The 20,685-nt window shown below is 42.3% G+C and overlaps 1 protein-coding gene across 3 annotated transcripts in view; it reads right to left on the minus strand.

The window, feature by feature from the left end:
* Positions 1-20,685, minus strand: part of DCUN1D4 (defective in cullin neddylation 1 domain containing 4) — a 174,390-nt gene that overhangs the window by 21,263 nt on the left and 132,442 nt on the right. For all 3 annotated transcript variants that reach the window (XM_077477508.1, XM_077477506.1, XM_077477507.1), the window contains 3 exons: positions 18,680-18,750; positions 16,732-16,823; positions 10,242-10,350 (listed from right to left, as the gene is read on the minus strand). In XM_077477508.1, coding sequence (XP_077333634.1) covers positions 10,242-10,350; positions 16,732-16,823; positions 18,680-18,750 — 272 coding nt within the window. The remainder of the gene's footprint in view (positions 1-10,241; positions 10,351-16,731; positions 16,824-18,679; positions 18,751-20,685) is intronic.

Raw genomic sequence — 20,685 nt, forward strand, 5'->3', positions numbered from 1 at the left:
TAGGAGAGATCATCTATGGGGATTTCTCTGATGGGTTAAAAGGGTGGTTTCAGCAGGGCACAGATAACCATATTGCGGTCCCAAGGAAGCACAGGGTGTTAGAATGGGGACCTGATTCAAGATACACCTTGAATAAAGGTTTTGACAAGGGAGAGAAAGATCAGAGGTTTTTAAAAAATTATTTGAAAAGGCAGAAACTTGTCCTTACAGAGTACCTAAAGCCAAGTTCTGCTCAAGTCCTAAGTGTAGGAAAGTCAGAATGTGAGGCCCAAATTAATCTTAGGGTGTGAAATGTGCCTGTGTTCAAACCAAGCAAACAAGGATTTCCAGGTACAGCAGTAGATCTTTCTGGAAGTGGATAGGAGTGGAAGAATCTGAGATCCCTTTATCCTTTAAGAAGTGGGCTTCAACAGCTAAGCCATTAAAGCTAATGACTAAGAAGCAGGGTGGAATAGAGGTCCCTAAAATAGCAGGTCTGGCTTGTTGGAAAGAAGCCAGGGTTGTCTCCTAGTAGTCTGAGTATGTGTGTACGAGGTTCTTCTGGGCCAGTTTGGTGCAATGAGAACCACCAGTTTCTCCTCTTGCTCTATTTTGCAGAGCAGGTGAGGCAGAATTTGTACTAGAAGGAAAAGATTAGCCTGGACTGTATGCATAAAACACTGCCATTTGTCGTTGTCTGAAGAGCTGTAGGGGAACTGACAGGTCACACATGTGGAACAAATGGGATAATCTAGGCAACGCAGTTTAACGCTGTCCGCCCCTAATCTTAAGCCTAACCACATTGCAATAATGGGAGGTATATCAGCAAAGACCTGGAAAGACTACAAGGATCAGCATAGCATTTATATAAAACTAATTCAAAACAAAGCTGCTTTAGAGCAACAATATTAATAAACCTCTAATGAAATGGCATTAATGAAACTAATACAAAGTTGTAAATATATACACAGTAGATGAATACCTCTCTGCTGTTATCTACATTCTACATGGTAAGCTGGCCATAGACTGTTCGAATCTCGTCTGGTTCAGCAGGGAACGGCCGATATTCAAACCATCAATGGGCAGGCTGATTGTACCTAAGTTGATCAGCCTGTCAGATTTTTCATGCAATTATTGCCAGCCACTACAGCTGCTAGCAATAATCTCTGTGCTTCTCCCGGCCGGGATGGCTCCCTCCACCCCCACAACGGGAGAACACAATATCTCTGCTGGAGCCATCAACACCGACTGAGTTGATTATTGAATTGAGCAATTTTCTTTCCTGCAATTGCTCCATCTATACCCAGCTTTGGTGGATACTATTTTTAATTGTATAATTTAAAGTTTAAAAATCTCTAACACCTACATGCACCCTTTGCTTTTATAGAGCTGGAGAAGTCTGGCATTTTTTTGAGCCTTGGACAGTGATGGCTATATTAAAGCTGTTAATTATCTGAGGAAATATTACAGGCAGAGAAGTCTGCTATAGTCAGGTAGGCTGCTTGCCTGAGATAAAGCTAGAATCAGATGCACAGACCACTGCTAAAATCTGGTGCAAGGGAAGCTTCATCATTATGAGAATGACCTCAGGCAAAAGCGAATTCATCACTGAGATTTGAGATGCTGTTGCTTCCTTTTGCCTAGTTTTGATAGGGGTAAGAGTATTCCCTCATGGGGTACCCACAGTGTGTCCAAGGAGAAGTATGTGGCAACCCCCATGTAGGCCGCCCTACTGTTAACCAGGGCCCTGCACGCTAGCTACAGGCATTGCACAAAGTTCAGAGGTGAGGGCCTACACAGGACCCAGTGCCCAAGGCAACAGTACAGGCTGTCCCCACAGCATCGGGGCCGAGTACAGTTTCCAAGGTTTTACCAAGGATGCACTGATCTGGATGCATGGCTTCTACTGTTTTAAAAGACAGTGAAAAGTTGATTAAAGAATCTGAAGATAAAATAATAAACTAGTTAAATAAAAAGTGATCTCTCTGTAAAGTAGAGGTCCATCACCTAGGACACTAGCAAAAAACAGAGGACTCACAGAATGGGGTACAGTTATAGGGGGGACACTCATTGGGTAAATCCTTAAAAGCTTGCCAGTGTCCATTCACCTGATAGTATCAGCCTATAACCCAGGGTATACGGGAATTGAGCTGGTGTCCTGTGCTGTACAGTTACATAGTAGAAAAAGGTATACCTCTTTCTGGGACTCTAGAAAAAAACAGTGGCATGCTAAGAGTAAGAAGGGTTGTCCAAATCCTCATGTAGCCAGTAGAGCTGCATGATTCTGGCTAAAATGAGAATCACAATTTTTTTTCTTAGAATAAAATAAAATATTGCAACACTTGCCATTGTATTCCCTAGGGTCTCTGCTAAAAATATATATAAATGTTTGGGGGTTCCAAATAATTTTCTAGCAAAAAAATAGGATTTTTGTACTCACCGTAAAACCCTTTTCTCTTCAAGTTCATTGATGGACACAGTATCTTCATCTTGACCTTAGGGTTATATCGCCCCTTTAGAAGAGGAATAGGCAGAAAGTGTTAAAAACAGCAACACTTGCACAGTACCCAGGGGCGGTTCTACTGGCTATAACCCCTCGCACTGCATCCAGCAGCTCAGTTCCTCAAAAGCAGTACTAACATAAATAGGGGTGGGTGTTGTGTCCGTCAATGAACCTCAGAGAAAAGGATTTTACGGTGAGTACAAAAATCCTATTTTCTCGTTCGTTCATTGACGGACACAGCCTCTTCATCTTGACATCCCCAAGCAGTGTCAAAGAAACGAGAGGTGGGAACAGCAAGAAAATAACTCCACCCATAACAACCAGAGCTCCTCAACGGAGGAGTTGCAACCTTAAACAGCCGCCTGCAAAACCTTGCACCTGAAGCAAGCATCTGAAAATGCGCTCACATCAACCTTGTAAAATTTTGTGAAAGTGTGAATGGACGACCAGGTCGCCACCTTACACACCTGGGAAACAGAAGCTTGATGTCGGAAAGCCCAAGAGGCACCAATTGCCCTGGTCGAATGTGCCGTAACAGGAAAGAGAGGCGCTCACCCCCTTATGGCATAAGCCTGAACCACAATCTGTCTGATCCACCAAGAAATGGTGGCCGATGAGACCGCCAGTCGCTTCTTTGGACCAGCCACCAATACAAACAGCAAGTCCGACCTCCGAAAAGGAGCCGTGGCAGACAGATACACCCACAGAGCCCAGACCACGTCCAAGGAATGCAGATATTACCGAATCCAACAGACCTCGGTCCCTTAGCACCTGGCTTTCAACAGCCATGCCGTTAAAGCCAATGATGGTAAAGCAGGATGAAGTATTGGACCTTGCGACAGAAGGCACTCTCGCATCGGCAGTTGCCAAGGAACATCCGCCACCATTCGTACTATGTCGGCATACCACGGATGCCGAGGCCAATCTGGGGCAATCAGAATTACCAGAATCCCCTTGTTTTCCACTCTGCGAAGTTTGAGTGGGGAAAAGCATAAATCAGCCGATAATGCCCCCCATGGTGCCACCAATGCTTCTTTGACCTGGCCACTGTTCCTTCCAATTGAGTGGAGAAGCCAGGAGATCCACATCTGGCATGCCCCACCTTAGGCAAAGGAGCTGAAATACATTTCGCCTCTGAGGAGTCCAGAAGTAGGCCCAGGTACTCCAGGCGTTGAGTTGGCACCAACACGACTTCTGTAGGATCAGTCCTAAAGAGTTTGCATAGGGATTGCCACATCCTCCCTTAAATCTGAGGCAGAAGCTGCTCTCAGAAGGAGGTTGTCCAGGTAACCCACCATTGCGATCCCTCGCTTCGTTAGCAAAGCCAAAATTGGGGATATCACCTTGGTGAAGACCCTCAATGCTGACGCCAGGCCAAAAGGGAGAGCTACAAATTGGTAGTGCTCGTCCCCGACAGCAAACCATAGAAACCTTTGATAACTGATGCATATGGGGACATGCAAGTATGCGTCCCTGGTGTCCAAAGTTCCGAGGTGTCAGAAAACAAGTGTCAGGAAAAGGTTTAGTCTTTAAGTGGTTAAATTTCCCTCATTTACCGATGAAGTTCATTCCTTTGATCTAAGAATGAAAAGTTACAATGTTTATAATTATTTACTAGCTGGACAATGTTGTGAAAAACTTGTCAGGTTGCCAGTTTTTTTTTTATCATCTGCACGAGCAGAGAACTCTCTACATTTGTTACATGAATGAATCGGCAAATTGGGCATAGATATCCTGAGGGGGGTTGATTCGAAATTGCGATTTAATGATTAATCGTGCAGCTCTAGTAGGCAGCAGTTCAACCTAACCTCTCTATATCTTGTGTCCTTCAGTGAACGAGAAAGAAAATGTGTCTGCTAACAAATCTATCTTTACTGTACACTCCAAGCCCATTCTCAGCATATTTATGTATCCATAATTACATTATCAGTGTCCTCCCAATGGCAGATCTGGAAGAAGACCTGCAGAAGATGTCAGCAGTTATGGATGGAACAATGAGTAGGAGTGTGGTCCTTGCAGTGCAGGAGAGCACATTAGAGGGCAATTGTGCCATGATGTGCAAGCATGCTGTTCATGCTTGAACATTATAGTAAGAGCTGCAGTGGTCCACAAATGATTTAGCTCTGCTTCATAGTCACAGTGATAAGCTTGATATAGAGTACTATTTAAATATAATTCAGAGTTGCGGTTTTACTGCCCCTCCAGCCACTCACTTCCATTTCTAACATTACAGCCTAACAGGGCTGTGGACATGCCGCAGCCTAATAGGGCTGTGCACATGTCACAACCACAGTGCTTTGCTTCACAGCTTCGGCATTTTTAACTTGGGCCACAGAATGACAGTGGCACCACTTGTCAAACATTCCCATTGAGATCAATAGGACACATTGCAACTGCAAAATAAATGCTTAGGTTGTAGTTGCAGCATGGTCCTGCAATTTAAAATTGCACTTCGGCAAAAAAAGTGTCAGGAATTGTCTGTAGAGCCTCCTACACACCTGCCAGTCGCTCTTATACCACCCTTTGAAAAGAGATCCATCACAGACCAGGCGTTACTGTCTCAGAAAGATCCCTTACAAATGTGTGTGTAAAAGAGATGGGCTCATCATCCATTACAACACAAATCTAATGTTCATACTGAAAAAACCACTTAGAAAATGCAAGTACACTTTAAGATTAATTACCACAAATTAAAATTAGTTTATCACCATACATTCAGTATTTGATATTTAACAGCAGTCTTTCTTTCCATTCCTGTTAAAACATGTCCATACTGCACTGATACTGAATAAGATTCTTTTTAAAGTCATACTAAACACACACTGTTAAATTGTTTGTCCCTTCTATTTCTGTATTATATGATGGCACTGTAATAATTTTAATAATAATAATAAAAAAAAAAATTACCCCTTTTCCTAATCGATATACAACTGTCACATGACCCAGATCTTTCCCAGCCTGTCTGCAGGTTAACATAAGCAGGAAGAGCTTCTAGTCCTCTGCTGCTGGTCACATGTTCAAAAAAAACAACAACAAAAAAACAAAAAACAAACAGCCTTTGGAATACACAGTAAAAATAAATAAATAAGACCAATAAACACCTCCCATAAGAGGGAGGTGAAGCCTGCCGTAATCCACATGTAATATCCAACCCCTATTGTGTTTAGATGATTAGTGGGCAAGGAGGAGGAGGGAGTGGGCTGTCATTTACCACTGTGTATACAGTATCTCACAAAACCTATTTGATCCTGCTGTTCTCTTCACCTTCTGTTCATGCTCCCAATTCAGCTAGGGACTTTGCAGCTGTGGTGGCATCCACTGCACATGCTCAATCTTCAGTGAGTTTTTATGCTGAGCATTTCCTCCCTATCACATCTGAGCAGCCCATGCGACAATAGTCACATGTGGGCATACACTATCTCACAAAAGTGAGTACACCCCTCACATTTTTGTAAATATTTTATTATATCTTTTTTATGTGACAACACTGAAGAAATGACACTGCTACGATGTAAAGTAGTGAGTGTACAGCTTGTATAACAGTGTAAGTAAATTTGCTGTCCTCTCAAAATAACTCAACACACAGCCATTAATGTCTAAACTGCTGGCAACAAAAGTGAGTACACCTCTAAGTGAAAATGTCCAAATTGGGCCCAATTAGCCATTTTCCCTACCCTGTGTCATGTGACTCGTTAGTATTACACAGTCTCAGGATGTGTACAGGGAGCAGGTGTGTTAAATTTGGTGTTATCTCTCTCACTCTCTCACACTGGTCACTGAAAGTTCAAAAGAACTCTGAGGATCTGAAAAAAAGAATTGTTGCCCCACATAAAGATGGCCTAGGATATCAGAAGATTGTCAAGACCCTAAACTGTGCTACAGCATGGTGGCCAAGACCATACAGCGGTTTAACAGGACAGGTTCCATTCAGAACAGGCCTCGCCATTATTGACCAAAGAAGTTGAGTGCACGTGCTCAGTGTCATATCCAGAGGTTGTCTTTGGGAAATTGAGTACTGTCAGCATTGCTGCAAATGTTGAAGGGGTGGGGGTCAGCATGTCAGTCCTCGGACCATACGCCACACTGCATCAAATTATTCTGCATGGCCGTCTTCCCAAAAGGAAGCCTATTCTTAAGATGATGCACAAAAAAGCCCGCAAACAGTTTGCTGAAGACAAGCAGAGTAAGGACATGGATTATTGGAACCATGGCCTGTGGTCTAGTTCAGATGATGTCAAGTGTGTGTGGCGGCAACCAGGTGAGGAGTGCAAAGACAAGTGTGTCTTGCCTACAGTCAAGCATGGTGGTGGGAGTGTCATGGTCTGGGGCTGCATGAGTGCTACCGGCACTGGAGACCTACAATTCATTGAGGGAACCATGAATGCCAACATGTACTGTGACATACTGAAGCAGAGCCTGATCCCCTCTCTTCAGAGACTGGGCCGCAGGGCAGTATTCCAACATGATAACGACCCAAAACACACCTCCAAGGCAACTACTGCCTTGCTAAAGAAGCTGAGGGTAAAGGTGATGGACTAACCAAGCATATCTCCAGACTTAAACCCTATTGAGCATCTGTGGGGCATTCTCAAATGGAAGGTGGAGGAGCGCAAGGTCTCTAACATCCACCAGCTCTGTGATGTCGTCATGGAGGTGTAGAAGAGGGCTCCAGTGGCAACATGTAACAGCTCTGGTGAACTCCATGCCCAAGAGGGTTAAGGCAGTACTGGAAAACAATGGTGGTCACAAAAAATATTGCTACTTTGGGCCCAATTTGGACATACGGAAGGTAGAGGAGCTCAAGGTCTCTAAACATCCACCAGCTCTGTGATGTTGCCATGGAGGAGCGAAATAGGATTCCAGTGGCTCTGGTAAACTCCATGCCAAAGAGGGCTTAGGCATTGCTGGAAAATAACGGTGGCCACACAAAAAATTTACACTTTGGCCACAATGTGGACATTTTCACTTAGAGGTGTACTCACTTTTGTTGCCAGCGGTTTAGACATTAATGGCTGTGTGCTGAGTTATTTTGAGGGGACAGCAAATTTACTTACACTGTTATACAAGCTGTACACTCACTACTTTACATAGTTAGGTTGAAAAAAGACACACAAGTCCATCCAGTTCAAGTACAAAAAAAAAAAAAATATCATCATACAATCCCATATACCCAATTCTATATATACCCACAGTTGATCCAGAGGAAGGTGAAAACCCCAGCAGAGCATGATCCAATATGCTACAGCAGGGGAAAAAATTTCTTCCTGATCCCCCGAGAGGCAATCAGATTTTCGCGGATCAACTTTACCTATAATGTTAGTACCCAGTTATTATATGTACATTTAGGAAATAATCCAGGCCTTTCTTAAAGCAATCTACTGAGCTGCCCAGAACCACCTCTGCAGGGAGTCTATTCCACATTTTCACAGCTCTTACTGTGAAGAAACCTTTCCGTATTTGGAGATGAAATCTCTTTTCCTCTAGACATAAAGTGTGCCCCCTTGTCCTCTGTGTTGAATGTAAAGTGAATAACTCAACACCAAGTTTCACTATATGGACCCCTTCTATATTTGTACATGTTGATCATATCCCCCTTAATCTCCTCTTATCAAGAGTGAATAAACTCAGTTCCTCTAATCTTTCCCTTCTCTGCACTTTCTCCAGTTCCCCAATATCCTTTTTGAGAACTGGTGCCCAAAACTGAACTGCATATTCCAGATGAGGTCTTACTAATGATTTGAACAGGGGCAAAATTATATCTTTCTCTCTGGAGTCCATACCTCTCTTTATACAAGAAAGGACTTTGCTCGCTTTGGAAACCACAGCTTTGCATTGCATGCTATTATTGAGCTTATGATCTACCAAAACCCCCAGATCTTTATCCACTATGGATTCCCCCAGTTGTACTCCCCCTAGTATGTATGATGCATGCATATTCTTAGGCCCCAAGTGCATAACTTTACATTTATCAACATTAAACCTTATCTGCCACATAGTTGCCCAATTAGACAGAGCATTGAGGTCAGCTTGTAAATTGGACGTTATTCCACTGCATAGCTTGGTGTCATCTGCAATGACGGAAATGTTACTTTTGATCCCAGACCCAATATCATTTATAAGGATATTACAAAGTAAGGGTTCCAGCACTGAACCTTGGGGTACACCACTGATAACCTTAGACCATTCAGAGCAAGAATAATTAACCACTACTCTTTGAATTTTGTCTTTTAGCCAGTTTTCTATCCATTTACAAACTGATATTTCCAAACTTGTAGCCTTTACCTTACACATGAGCCGTGTGTGTGGAACTGTACGCAAACTGAACGGTTTGCAAAATCCAAGTATACCACGTCCACCGCCACCCCTCTGTCCAAGGTTTTACTTACCTCCTCATAAAAAGAAATCAGGTTTGTCTGACAACTTCTGTCTTTCATGAATCCATGCTGTCTGTTGCTTAAAATATTTTTTTCATGCAAGAATTTATCTATGTGGTCTCTGATTAATCTCTCCAGTATCTTGCCAACTATAGAAGTTAAACTAACAGGCTGTTACTTGGTAAACACTTTGTTCCCTTTTTAAATATAGGCAACCACATTGGCCCTGCGCCAATCCAGTGATACTATTCCTGTCATTAAGGAGTCCCTAAAAATTAGATACAATGGCTTTGAAATTATAGAGCTCAATTCTTTTAGGATCCATGGGTGGATGCCATCAGGTCCAGGTGCTTTATCCACCTTTATTCTGTCCAAATATTTCTGGTTCATATCACTTTTGAGACATTGTGGATTTGGGACTGTGTCACTACCACCCCCATTATAGATATGAGCTCCCCCATACTCCTTTGTATACACAGAGCTGAAGAAAGTATGTAATAAATTAGCCTTCTCTCTGTCCCCAGTCACCCACTCTCTGTTATTTTGTAAAGGGCCTACATGCTCAGACTTGAACTTTTTACTATTAATATATTTGAAATCTGTCTTTCGTTTTGAATTTTTGCATCCTTGATTTCCTTTTTACATATTCTGTTATATTCTCTGTAACATTTAAATTACACTAGTGCTCCTTCATTTTTATATTTTTTACTTTACTTTGTAGCAAAGTGTAATTTCTTCAGTTTTGTCACATGAAAAGATATAATAAAATATTTACTAAAATGTGAGAGGTGTACTCACTTTTTTGAGATACTGTATGCCCACGTGTGACTCTATAGTCACATGGGCTGCTCAGATGTTATAGGGAGGAAATGCTCAGCATAAAAACTCACTGAAGATTGAGCATGTGCAGAGGATACCACCACAGCTGCAAAATCCCTAGCTGAATTGGGGACATGAACAGAAGGTGAAGAGAACAGCAGGATCAAACAGTTTTTTTGCAGAACAGAATTAATTTCGTAGTGACTGAGCGAATATGAACAGCATGCAATACACCATTCTTCAATGGCACAGGCGGCCGTTCTTTCAGAGCGCATGCGCCGATGACATCATTGGCACAGTAAAGAGTAAATATCTCCTAAATGGTGCACATTTAGGAGATATTTACAGTACCTATAGGTAAGCCTTGTTGTAAGGCTTGCCTATAGGTACAACTTCCGCATGGAGGTTTACAACCTCTTTTCGTCAGCGTCAAACTAGAAAATGCAGTGATATTTACCATTGAAAATGCAGATCTGTGCGTTTTTGTTTAAATACCCAGGCGGCGATGTCATCTAATGATGTTAGAAATAAATTATTTTCAGCTATTGGCAGTAAATCTTACCTACCCGTGCAAAATCAAAAGCATATCTATAAATACGTTTAAAGTTTGTTGGCTCATTTAATAAGGATCTCAAGTAATCCAGAGTGTTTCGAAGTTTCTCAGTGGTATCACATCTAAAAGACAAAAACAAAGACAAAACAGTAGTCTGAAGCTGATATAATGTTAACTTATGTACTTTACAATAATCATTAGCATTTACAAATGATAAAATTATTGTGACTAAAAGCTACCACTTGATGTCATAAATAAAAACTGCCCTCTTGAGATGAGATCTGAAGGCTAGGCAAAAATCATATGCTGTCTTGTAACTAAAAGCTTGTGGACATTTTATATAATTAGAGACAGAGTATATTTTATTCAGCTGGAGACCCTGACACTAATTGAAGATTATCAGCATGGCTAAGAAACAACTATACAGTGGATATATAAAATCTACACACCCCTGTTAAAATTTGAGGTTACAGTGATGTAAAAAAAAAAAAATTGGACATCATTTCAGAACTTTTTCCACCTTTAACCACTTGCCGCCCGCCATACAGCAATATGACATCGGCAAAGTGGTTTCAATATCCTGACCGGGCGTCATATGATGTCCAGCAAGACATCAAGCCGCTGCGTGCTCTCGGGAGCACACATCGTGGCAATCGTTGTTGAGGTGTGTCATTCTGACACACCGCAACTCCGATCTAGGCAAAGAGTCTCTGACGGAGACTCTTTACCATGTGATCAGCCGTGTCCAATCACGGCTGATGACGATGTAAACGGGAAGAGCTGGTGATCAGCTTTTCCTTACTCACGTCTGTTATACGCGAGTAGAGGAGAGTCGATCGGCTGCTCCTCTGACGGGGGTTGGGGGTCTGCACTGATCCATTATCAGCACAGCCCGCCTGAGGTTGTCCACATTGGACCACCAAGGATGCCACCAGATAACCAGTGATGCTCACCACCAGGTATGCCATCCTAGACCACCAGGGATGAAAATCAGTGCCTACAATGGATGCCAATCAGAGCCCACAATGTATGCCAGTGCCCACAATGGGCATCACTGATTGGCAGGCATTGTTTGGCACTGATTGGCATCCATCCGTACCATTAATAAGTGTACATCAGTGTCTCTATCAGTGCCCATCCATGCCACCTATCAGTGCCCATCTGTGCCGCCTATCAGTGCCCACCCGTGCGGCCTATCAGTGCCCATCCGTGCCACCTATGTGTACCATCAATGCTGCATATCAGTGCTCCATCAGTGCCACATATTAGTGCCCATCATCAGTACCACCTCATCGGTGCCCATCAATGCTGCCTTATCAGTGCCAGTCAGTGCAGCCCCATCAGTGAAGGAGAAAACTTACTTATTTACAAAGTTTTGTAACAGAAAATTTTCAGCCTTTTTTTATTGGTTTAACAAGAAATAAAAATCCCAGAGCTGATCAAATACCACCAAAAGAAAGCTATATTTGTGGGAAAAAAAAAACAATAAAAATGTAGCTTGGGTACAGTGTTGTGTGACTGCGCAACTGTCAATCAAAGTGTGACAGCGCTGAAAGATGAAAATTGGTCTGGGCAGGAAGGTGTATAAGTGCCCGGTATCGAAGTGGTTAACGTGACCTATAAACTGCACAACTCAGCTGAGCAACAAACTGAAATCTTTTAGGTGAAGGGAAGTAAAAATAAAAAAGTAAAATAATATGGTTGCATAAGTGTGCACACCCCTACACCAATACTTTGTTGAAGCACCTTTTGATTTTATTACAGCACTCAGTCTTTTTGGGTATGAGTCTATCCGCATGGTACATCTTGACTTGGCATTATATATTTGCCCACTCTTCTTTGCAAAAACATTCCAAATCTGTTAGATTGTGAGGGCATCTCTTGTGCACAGCCCTCTTCAGATCACCCACAGATTTTTAATCAGATTAAGGTCTGGGTTCTGGCTGGCCCATTCAAAAACTCAAGTCTTCTTCTGGTGAAGTCATTCCTTTGTTGATTTGAGTGTATGCTTTGGGTCGTTGTCATGCTAAAAGATGAAGTTACTCTTCATGTTCAGCTTTCTAGCAACAAGCTGAAGGTTTTGTACCAATATTGACTGGTATTTGGAACTGTTCATAATTCCCTCTATCTGGACTAAGGTCAAGAGACTTTAAATGTTTTTGCAAAATGTAGCCGGGATTGGATGTTTTTCTTTGTAAAAAAAAAAAAAGGCTTCCGTCTTGCCATCCTACCCCATAGCCGAGACATATGAAGAATACGGGAGACTGCAGCTCTTTTAATGTTGCTGTAGGTCGCTTGGCAGCCTCACTGACCAGTTTTTTTTTCATCAATTTTGGAGGGAAATCCAGTTCTTGGTAATGTCACTGGCCATATTTTCTTCACTGTGTTGCATGGTATATCTAATGCCTTGGAAAATATTTAGTACCCTTCTCCTCACTGATACCTTTTAACAACAAGATCCCTCTGATGCTTTGGATGCTCTTTGTGGGCCATGACTTTTACTTTAGGATGTGACTAAGAAAATTTCAGGAAAGACCTACTAGAATAGCTGAACTGTATTTGGGGTTAATCAGAGGCACTTTAAATGATGGCAGGTGTGAAACTAACTTCTATTTAAAGCACAATTCCACTTTTGTTAAGAAAAAACATTTCCCTGTGGGTGATCTATGTACATTGCAAGGATTATAACAACTTTGTTCCAGATTCCCACCTTTTGTTATTCTGAAGAAATGTCTCTGCGTTTCTCTGTGCCCATGTGGGAAAATTAATCTAATGGGGGTGGTTTCATAATTATCAATCAGCTGTGCAGCTGCAGGGCACTAATGGGGAAATCTGCTGGGCCTGCATCCATTTAAACATGTTCCTAATGGGAGCAGAGCACCAAAAATGATTTTTTATTTTTATTTTTTGCAGGGGATGCCTGAAATCTGACTTGTATCTTATGCTGGCCATATACTATACGAAAAATCGGCCGCATCCATTTTCGAAAAACTGATATTCGGCTGTGAGAGAAAACAATAGTACCATCATGTAATGACCGAGAAATCATTCAGTGGACATAAATTAATCAATTTTTTTTTTTTTTTTTTACATATACCTAGTGCAAACAGTTTGGACGGGAAACAAATTAACCTTTCAATTTATCGTTTGTTCGGCAGAAAATTTCCAAACTTGACAAGAAAAGAGCCCATCGCATCCTTCTGGGAGAGAGGCATTTAGCCTCAGACAAGACTGAGATCTTATGGTCAGTAAGAATGAGAACCGGCACAGTGGTACATTTGAGGATATGTTTCCATTCTTTCAGGGTTAAAATGATTGTCAACAGCTCTCTCTGTCACCAATCTCGTAATTGCACTCCGCAAGTGAAAATTTCTTGGAAAAGTAGCCACAAGCATGCAAAGAACTCTCAGAGGTAGGACATTGAGACAGAAGGGTGCCAACACCAGTCTCAGAAGCATCAACCTCAAGGATAAAAGGAAATGTAGGATCAGGATGCGCCAACACAGTAGCAGACATAAAGGCAGCCTTGAGACTCTCAAGGGCCTTAACAGACTCTGGAGACCAACTCTGTAGGTGACAACCTTTCTGGTCATATCAGTTGGGGGCTTGATCGGAGATGAGAAGTTACAAATAAACTTCCGATAATAGTTGGCAAAGCCCAGAAAACGCTGCAGAGGCAGTAAACCCACAGGTAGGTCGGGGCCACTATAGGACTGCCGAAAGTTTCTCCTCATCTCCTGCTGGTTTCTTATTTGTGAATAAGAGTGGTGAACTGAGACCTTGTATTGATTATAGAGGTCTAAATTTTTTCATGATTAAGAATGCCTATCCGATTCCGTTGATTACGGAGATATTTGACCGCCTCAAGGGAGAACAGTTTTCATGAAGCTTGATTTCAGAGGGGCATACAATCTCGTGAGGATTAAGGAGGGTAGCGAGTGAAAAATTGCATTTAATACCAGAACAGGCCATTATGAATACCCAGATTTGTTGCAGTTATGTGTGGTGGTTTATCTCAATGATATTCTTATATTTTCCAAGTCCCTGGAGAGCCACCACAACGATGTCTGTCGTGTGTTTCAGAAACTAAGAGAGAAAATCTCTATTGTAAACTGGAGAAGTACGAGTTCCATTGTGAACAGGTTCAATTCCTGGGCTATGTTATTTCCACTGCTGGTTTTTCGATGGACCCAGAGAAACTTTCGGCAGTCCTACAGTGGCCCTGACCTGTGGGTTTACATCCTCTGTAGCGTTTCCTGGGCTTTGCCAACTATTATCAGAAGTTTGTAAGTAACTGGTCAAGCCCCTGACTGATATGACCAGAAAGGGTGGTCACCCACAAAGTTGGTCTGCAGAGTCCATTAAGGCCTTTGAGAGTCTCAAGGCTGCCTTTGTTTCTGCTCTTGTGTTGGCACATCCTGATCCTACGTTTCCTTTTATTCTTGAGGTTGATGCTTCTGAGACTGGTGTTGGCACCCTTCTGTCTCGACGTCCTACCTCTGAGAGCTCTATGCATCCTTGTGGCTACTTTGCCAAGAAATTGTCACCTGCAGAGTGCAATTATGAGATTGGTGACAGAGAGCTGTCCGATCATTTTAGCCCTGAAAGAATAGAGACATCGCCTTGAATGTACCACTGTGCCGGTTCTCATTCTTACTGACCATAAGAATCTCACATTCTTGTCTGAGGCTAAATGCCTCTTTCCCAGAAGGGAGCGATGGGCTCTTGTCAAGTTTCAATTACATTGTCTCATTCTTACCCAGTACTAAGAATGTAAGGGCTGATGCCTTGTCAAAACAATTTTCCTCTGCTTCAAAGTTGGAATCGGTTCCAATTCCTGTGATTCCTCCTTATCACATGTACCCTGTACAGGTTGGGAACCATGAGGAGTATGAAGTATAGTCCATTGTTGACTCCCATAGGTTCTGTGGGCGCATACAGTACCTGGTGCATTGCAAAGGGTATGGTCCAAAGGAATGCTCTTGGGGCTCATCCTCAGACGTACATGCCCCTGTCCTCCTCCATGATTTCCATAGACTTTTTCCCCTCAAGCCTGGTGGTCCTACGAAGGGGAGGGGTAGTTAAGGAGAGGGTACCGTCAGGGCTGGGCTCAGCCCTTCCTTCTCTGAGCTGGCCACACAGCTGTTGGCTAATTGTCAGCTCCCATCTCTCTCCACAGTTACTCAGCTGTTGATGAAATCCTGCTCATTAGTCCTGCCTACTTAAGCCATCCAGTCCAGAGGAGCTCTGCCTTTGCATTGGTTAACATCACAGAAACGTTCTCCTGCGATCCTGTTCAAGACTTGCTTTGTTGACATCCCTTCTGGCTCCAGATCCTGCTTGCTGTTCCACTACACTGATCTCTGACTTCTGGCTTGGCTGACTCTCCGTTCTGGTTACTGAACTTTGGCTATGTTTTGACTATGTTTGTTCTTTTTACTTTTATTATTAAACAAGTGTGATTTAACTGTACTTCTGTCTCGGCCTGATTTCCTGGTCTCTGACAGGTGGTTTTTGGGCGACATAAGGCCTTTTCCTTTTTGTCCATTTACATTATTTTGAGGCCTTGCATATCAAGTCAAGGTTCTGGATACTACGCCTGGATTCCTGTTAGGGAGATTTCCTCTTGCATTCTGATGCAAAAACTGGTGACATCAGAGACAGAAAGTGAAGGGGAAATCTCTGCACTGTAGACAAAAAAAAAAAATCGCAAAAAAAAAAAAAAAAAAACTGACAGGGGTTCTTCTAATCCTTCCTCACTCTAACCAAAAAAACTGAGATTGGGGACAGACAAGAAAAAAAAGCTAGATTTAGAATAGAAATGTCTCTGTAACGTATGTGTTTGTTCCTGAAAGACTGAGGTACAGGCCGAGACACAGGAATAGAGATGTGTCAGCGAAGACAGTATTAGCAGGAAAGTTGTCATCAACATACTAGGAATTTTCATTCATTATAAAGGAATTCGGGCACTTAAACAAGTAAAAAACAATAGTTTAAATTATCAATGTTAGGAAATTATTGTATATTATACATGATTTAAGTTGGCTGAAATGAAACTAGCAACATGAAGGCCTCCTTCACACAGCCATTTAGCCTCATTGACCGGATTCCAGCGATGCAAATCAGCAAAATCTTATGGCTGGAAGGCCAGGTGTATGCGCATAGTGGCGGCGGCTCAACCTGTACTAAGTACTGACAGCAGCCGTTGCTATTCACATGTAACTGCACACCATGCAACTACCTCTGGTTAGGGATGTGTGCTCGAGCCTGGATGCAGTCAGATGCATTCTGGCATGGACACCGGTCTCTAGCTGTACAGGCTGAGAGGCCACCACTGATGGCATGCACCTATCATTCCAGCGGCATGAATCTGCTGTTTCAGATTGCTGGAATCCAGTGCTAAACGGCCGTGTGAAGGAGGTCTAAAAAAAGTTATGGGAAAATGGTAGGCTAGCTTAATCAATGACATGTTAACATATTAAGACTATTTGGTGACTACTTACTGTAGGGAAGTCATTCCTTTTAACCATTCTTGTAATGTAAAGTAACCCATGTTCTGTGCATCTAATTTCCAGGCTAAAACAAGCATAACAACCTGTGAGAAAAGAATAAATACAAGCTAATGAGTGTCTGAACGTGTATCAGAGACTTCATTGCCACAGCAGAAAACCAGTAGAGAACCAATTATTAGAATCTCAAAACACAACTGTCCCCCTAGGCACACAATATTCTTCAGAAAAACAACACACGATATACTATCACTAAGAGATATGAGAAAGGGGAAGGGAGAGAGTAGAGGGCGAGAAAGATCTTTGAGTAAACTAATGCTGGTCTATTCCTCATATTGTTATTTTCTCTCTACCTCTCTGGGAGGTAGTGAAACTCATTTTGTTCATTAGGGATCAAAGCGTTTTCCTTGTACTCTTCTTTTTGCTGGTGCATTATTTTTAACAGAATGCACATACACTAATTTAGAGTTTAAAAACTTACATAGAGGTAAGTGAAATCACACACAAAAGGTTTGTTACCCAAAAGCCTGTTGGCAAGGATTAGGCAATATGTGACTACAGCAAGCACATCTGATTGTTAAAATGCTCTATATCACAAAGTGAGATGTTTCAGCTTACTGAAAAACATATGTGCAATACAATCCTTTTCCTTTCCCTGTGTTGAAGGCCAGTTGTCACTTCATCATCAAATGTTTGTACTCAGTCTATTGCCAGTATTAAAACAAAAAATGGGGATGCCTTTTACCCACCAATCTGATCTACTTTAGGCTTAAAACGTAACCTTTTATTCTAATGAAATAAAACCACACATGTACATTACTATTAATATATAGGATTATATATAGCGCCAACAGTTTGCTTAGTGCTTTACAATATAAAAGGGGACAATACAGTAATAATACAATTCAATACAAGAGGGGTCCTGCTTCTGGGAGCTTACAATCTAAGCCTATTACTAGAATGGTCAGACAGGCAGGCATAACAACCTCTGCAGCGTATAGAAAACCAGGAAGGCTCTGGGACACTCTGGTAGTAGGATGGGTCCTCCAGTGTGGTCAAACTCACAGTGGGATATCCAAACCAGCTGGAACCAGAAGGTAAACCATACAAATAGAAAGCTCCAAAACGTGACCCCGGAAATGCAGGTGAAAGAATTTGTGTTTGCTGGCAAATGATTTTATCCATGTTTTACTGCTTTTTACCCATTGTAAGTAGGCATTTGGCTTTATGCAATAAACGTTACATATACAGTATTCGATTATTGGAGCTCTCTATTTGCATAGTTTACTTTCTGGTTCCGGCTGGTTTGATAGCCCAGTGTGAGAGTTTGACCACACTGGAGGACCCACCCTACTACCAGAGAGTGTCCCAGGGGCCTTCTGGTTTTCTATAGCCTGCAGAGGTTGTTCTGCCTGCCCATCTGACCACTCTAGCAATAGGTGGTCCCTACCATCTGGTAAGCATCCCCGATCACAGAATGTTGGGCGTCACAGAAGGCTCTGCATGGATTTTTTGGCGGGGGTGGAATCCTTGTTTAATCAGTTTTTGGATTTCTGCATATTTACCACGAGGATTAATTTTCTGCACATTTTTTGAACTGTCTTCCCTTTGTTTCATCACTTGAAAAATACAGAGACATTATCTGTTCACAGAGTGTATCATGTCACATGATGATTTAATTTCTTTATCACTTTCGAGAATAGTGCAATTTTTTGTTTAAATTCATTTTTGGCAAGTAACACGCAAAGTTTTTTTTCTTAGAATGCCTTTAGAAAGCATGCAGAGAATAGAGCCAGGGCCAATGCAGGGGCGTTTTGCTCTACCTGGCTCTGTAAAACTGCAGGAGTTGATAGAGGTTAAACTTGATGAACATCAGTGTTTTTGAAACTCTATTAATTATGTAACTATTAAACAAATTAAAAAAAAAAAACCCTGGCCTTACATTTTCTGGTTCCACACCAATATCTTCACAAAATTTTTCCATCCCTTCTGGGCCAACTACATCATCAGTTCCTGAACAGATAGATAGAGATCTGTTAAAAGACTTGTCTAGAATAAGCGTAAAAAGACAGAACTGAGCAGCAAAGCATTACATTAAACTAACAAAAATGAAAACAAACAAAAACATCTTTCTAGAGCAAATTCACTACATGGCTTGGAGAGGTCAGGAGGAGAGGGGTGGTGAAGGTGTGGGTGAAGAGGAGGGTTAAAATGATTCATCTTGAAAGCCCACAGTTCTCCCAACTGAAAGCTCCCTAGAAGTCTATGGAAAAATTTCTATCCAGGGTCATATCTTTGTAGCTGCTCAGGACAGATCAGCAAAACAGAGGCACTATGGAAGGTGAACCACTACATACCATTGCGTTTATTCTTCTTGTGATAAGATTAAACCTTCCATAGAGATGTTGATAATAGATTTTTGTACTACAGAAAGATTGAACACCGGTGTCTTGTCATATAACGTCCGCCATCCGATAGTGTCCGCTGCGTACTGCGCATGCGCAGTACACAGCAACACAGATTCCGAAAATTGCAGAGGATGAACGGCGCCTGCGCCGTGAGTCCAGGGGCCCTCTAATATTCACAACCCTATGTCCGCTTGGATGGTGGGGCTACCACCTCCACTCACGGTGCAGGCGCCGTTCAGCTTCGGAGATTTTCCGATGCTTCGTCTGCTCCGTACTGCGCATGCGCAGTATGGGGCGGACACTATTTGATGGCCGGACACTATACGGCAGAACACCGGCAAACAAAGTTTAGGCTAGCCAAGGATAACCCCTCCTACTACCAGCAGCCTCTGTTCTGAAGCAAAGCAGTACAGAGAAAATTATCATAAACACAGAGGTGGACTCCAAGAAAAGGATTTTATAGTGAAGTTACAATTTGTCCCTGTTTAACAGAGGTCTATCCTCTGTTAAGAGAGGAGAGGTCTATCCCAATCAGCAGCAAATGCAAGTCAATAAAATAAAGCAAGCCACTACCCTGTTTTGTGTCCCCTGCTGTTCCACTGAGGGACTTCGCTGGGGACTTTAGGGTAGGACTTAAAACACTGACCTCCACTCCTCAGCTTTGGGCTCTGGCAATATGGCGGAGGTTTATGCTCAGTGTTCGGCCGTTGCCAGAGTGACCATAGTATGGTGCAGAAGTCGCTGCGGTTAGTCAAATGGATGAAAATGGGTCCCGAGAAGGTACAGAGTAGGAACCACATCATGTGGCACACAGAAGCGAACGCATACGTAAGACCCGCCCACATATGAAAACGGTGTTCAAACTACACATGTGAGGTATCGCCGCGAACATTGGAGCGAGAGCAATAATTCTAGCTCTAGACCTCTTCTGTACCCCAAAACATGTAACCAGTAAAAAAATTTAAAGCGTCGCCTATGGGGATTTTTAAATACCAACGTTTGGCGCCATTCCACGAGCGCATGCCATTTTGAAGTGTGACATGTTGGGTATCTATTTACTCGGCATATCCTCCTCTTTCACATTATGCAAAAAAATTGGGCTAACTTTACTGTTTTTTTTTTTTTTTGAGCATGAAATAGTTTTTTTCTGAAAAAAAACATGTTCGAAAAATTGCTGTGCAACGACCGCCATTGTATTCTCTAGGGTCTCTGCTAAAAAAACATATATAATGTTTGGGGGTTCTATGTAATTTTCGAGCAAAAAAATTAGGAATTTTACATGTAGAAGAGAAATGTCAGAAATGGCCTGGGCGCAAAGTGGTTAAATATATATAAACCGTTTTTCTATGTGTATTGTGAGACCCAGTAAGGAGACCCACCAGTACCCACTTGTGCGCTGTCATCTTGGAACAGGAAGGGGCCATCCCAAAACTGTTCCCACAAAAGTTGGGAGCATGAAATTGTCCAAAATTTCTTGGTATGCTGCCAGCCCCCTTAAAAGTTCCCTTCACTGGAGCTAAGGCTGCTTTCACACCGAGGC

The sequence above is a fragment of the Lithobates pipiens genome, unplaced genomic scaffold (genome assembly GCF_037356315.1).
Source record: "Lithobates pipiens isolate NorthernLeopardFrog02 unplaced genomic scaffold, aLitPip1_a1.2 Scaffold_13, whole genome shotgun sequence".
In the NCBI taxonomy this organism is placed as follows: Eukaryota; Metazoa; Chordata; class Amphibia; order Anura; family Ranidae; genus Lithobates; species Lithobates pipiens.